The 2,581-nt window shown below is 48.6% G+C and overlaps 1 protein-coding gene across 1 annotated transcript in view; it reads right to left on the minus strand.

Annotated features, from left to right (window-relative positions):
- LOC102191984 (rap guanine nucleotide exchange factor 1-like) overlaps nt 1-2,426 on the minus strand; it is a 9,456-nt gene extending 7,030 nt beyond the window's left edge. The window contains exons 1-4 of the mRNA XM_005749191.2: nt 801-2,426; nt 573-722; nt 201-424; nt 85-122 (exon numbers count right to left, since the gene is read on the minus strand). Coding sequence (XP_005749248.1) covers nt 85-122; nt 201-374 — 212 coding nt within the window. The 5' untranslated portion in view covers nt 375-424; nt 573-722; nt 801-2,426. The remainder of the gene's footprint in view (nt 1-84; nt 123-200; nt 425-572; nt 723-800) is intronic.
- Nucleotides 2,427-2,581: the final 155 nt, after the last annotated feature.

Here is a 2,581-nt window from a genome sequence, read left to right on the forward strand (position 1 = left end):
GTGTGCGTGCGTGTGTGTGCGTGTGTGTGTTTGTGTGTGTGTGTTTGTGTGTGTGTGTTTGTGTGCATGTGTGTGGCCTCTCACCTGTCTCCGCCCTCTTCAGCCGGCCTGTCAGCTGAGTCCTGTCAATGTTAGAAACAAGAAAACTTTGGTGACGATAGAAAGTCAAAACCATCCAAACATTTTCAGACCTCGCTGACCTGCTGCTTCTTCTTCGGTGGTAGAATCGGAGCAGGAACCAGCTCAGGTGAGGGAGTTAAGTCTGCGTCCAGCTGTGTGTCCAGATGTGCGTGAGAGAGCTGGTAGGAGGTGTCGAGCTCTCGATGTCGGCTGTTGTATCTCTGGCTGAAACCTGGAGGCCTCTGATAGAACATGAGGGGGGACTGATCGCTGTAGGACGAACAGAACTGAAGGTACTCGTGGACTGCAGACAGACAGGTAAGAGACAGGTGAGACACACAGAAGAGAGACAGACGAATGAGAGACAGGTGAGACAGGCAGGTGAGAGAGGCAGTTGAGAGAGGCAGTTGAATGGATTTTCCAGTCATACTGTTCTCTCCCTGTTCACTCACTGTGTCGTTTCTTCTCAGGGAGGGGAGGGGGTGTCTTGCTGGGGGACAAAGGGGAGGAGACAGGTTCATCTGGGCCTGTGCTGTCATCACACTGGTCCTCAGGGGCAGAACCGAACCCAAAGCACGGCTGAGTCTGGGAGCTTGTGTTATCTGAAGTTCACAGACAGACAGCAAGTCAGGCTGACGGACAGAGAGGAGGACAGACAAGTCACTCAGGTGTGTCCTCACCTGTGGTGCTGCATCGCCTCTTCTCCGGCAGGGCAGGAGGGAGACAGGAGGAACCAGGGAGAGGCGGGAGCGTCTCTGAGGAGGACTGATCTGTGTCAAGGAAGGCATAGTCTGGATCGTCCTCTGAAGACAAGAAACAGAAAGTCAGAACATCCACAACCACGTCTCCATTCTGATTGGCCGAGCTGTGTGGCGGCTGCGATTGTCTCCAAACAATCGCAGCCGCTCTCAGACAGACTGGTGAGAGCAGATGACTGATTTACAAACAGATTGAACAGGCTGAAATCGATCGGAGTCAGGCTGCTCTGATGAGCTGCAGCAGGGACTCCGCTCCGCTGGTTGGGGTTATGTCCCTATAAAAGCGAGGTTGCTGTGCGCCTGGGTCATTTTGCAGTTGAATGGCTGTCCCGCATCAGCTACGTCACTATTTGTAGACGGAGTTTCAGTTTCAGATCTCTGAGGTCTGAGTGTAAGACGTTAATGTGAGTTTCTGTGTCTGCACACGGCAACAGATTGCCATTTTGCACACTCATCACCCATAATCACAGCATGACAGATGCATGCATACTTGGAGACTTGACTCCTTTCAGTTGCAGACTGGCAGCAGATTGACTGAACTGCACTTTTATTGCTGTCTTCATGCACCAAAGTCACTCTGAGCTGACTGACTGAGCCACTCAAAGGCAACTTCACTGCAACTTCACTGCAACTTCACTGCAACTTCACTGCGCGCGCTCACTGTAATTTTGGTCATCTCGTTGTCTCTATGCAGTGTGACTGTAGCGTAACCCTCTGTACTCATTTTGTGCACACGGAGACGAATCAGCACATACACAAACACCCCAAACCCCACACTTCCCACACAGCTCACCAATCTGAGCCACGGTCCGAGTCACCCACATCACTCAGGACACTGAGAGTCTTTCTATTGTTTCAGACATATTCCTGCTGTTTTTAGGTGTATATTTTATTTCGGCACAGTCGGCGTGGAGCGTTGTACATGTACAATGACAGTAAAGGGCTTTTCTATTTTATTCTATGAGATGAAAAGATATGTTCATGGACAATCAAAAGAACTGAAATGTTAAAAGTGGTGACTGTTTGATGAAAGTGCCCTGACTGCCTTGGGTCTAAAACAACTTCAAGCTCATTGATGTTTGTTTTTTTTTATGTTTAGTCTGTGTGTGTTTCATCAGCTGCAGGCGTGGGCAGCGTGCAGCTCGCTGATTTATTTTACATCTATTCTGTAAAGGCAAGGACAGAGCAGTTAATAGGATACTGGGGACATGTAGATAACACGCAAGATGCATCACAGTGATGTGATGTCATTCCATTCTTTCTCTTTAGGCGCAACAAGAGAAGAAGAAGAAATACGTGAGAGACTTCCTCTGCAGGTGACTGGCTGTGTCCCAATCCAGCGACCGCACGCTCCGGAGTACGCATTTTGAGACCTATGACGTCACAGCAACGCGACGACGGCTGTCCCACTCTGAAGTGTTCTCCAAATGCACCGTCAATTTCCCCAAATTTGAAGTGTGGTCCGGTGTAGACTTCGTGGATAATTTTGCAGAAGTGCAGCGGCCGAACAGTAAACTTTCAAAAGTAAGTACTGAATATGACGTCACTTATTTATGTGCGAATGTTTAATAACGAAGAACATTAAAACATTCCTGTTGGCCACATGTCAGCAAAGTTATGTGACGTTAGTGACGTTTGTACTAACTTGGTTTTAAAGCCTTTAAATATGCGCCGTTCAATAGTCGACCTTAATCTTACAGAGA

The sequence above is a fragment of the Pundamilia nyererei genome, unplaced genomic scaffold, assembly GCF_000239375.1.
Source record: "Pundamilia nyererei isolate P.nyererei 1_Seehausen unplaced genomic scaffold, PunNye1.0 scaffold00238, whole genome shotgun sequence".
In the NCBI taxonomy this organism is placed as follows: domain Eukaryota; kingdom Metazoa; phylum Chordata; class Actinopteri; order Cichliformes; family Cichlidae; genus Pundamilia; species Pundamilia nyererei.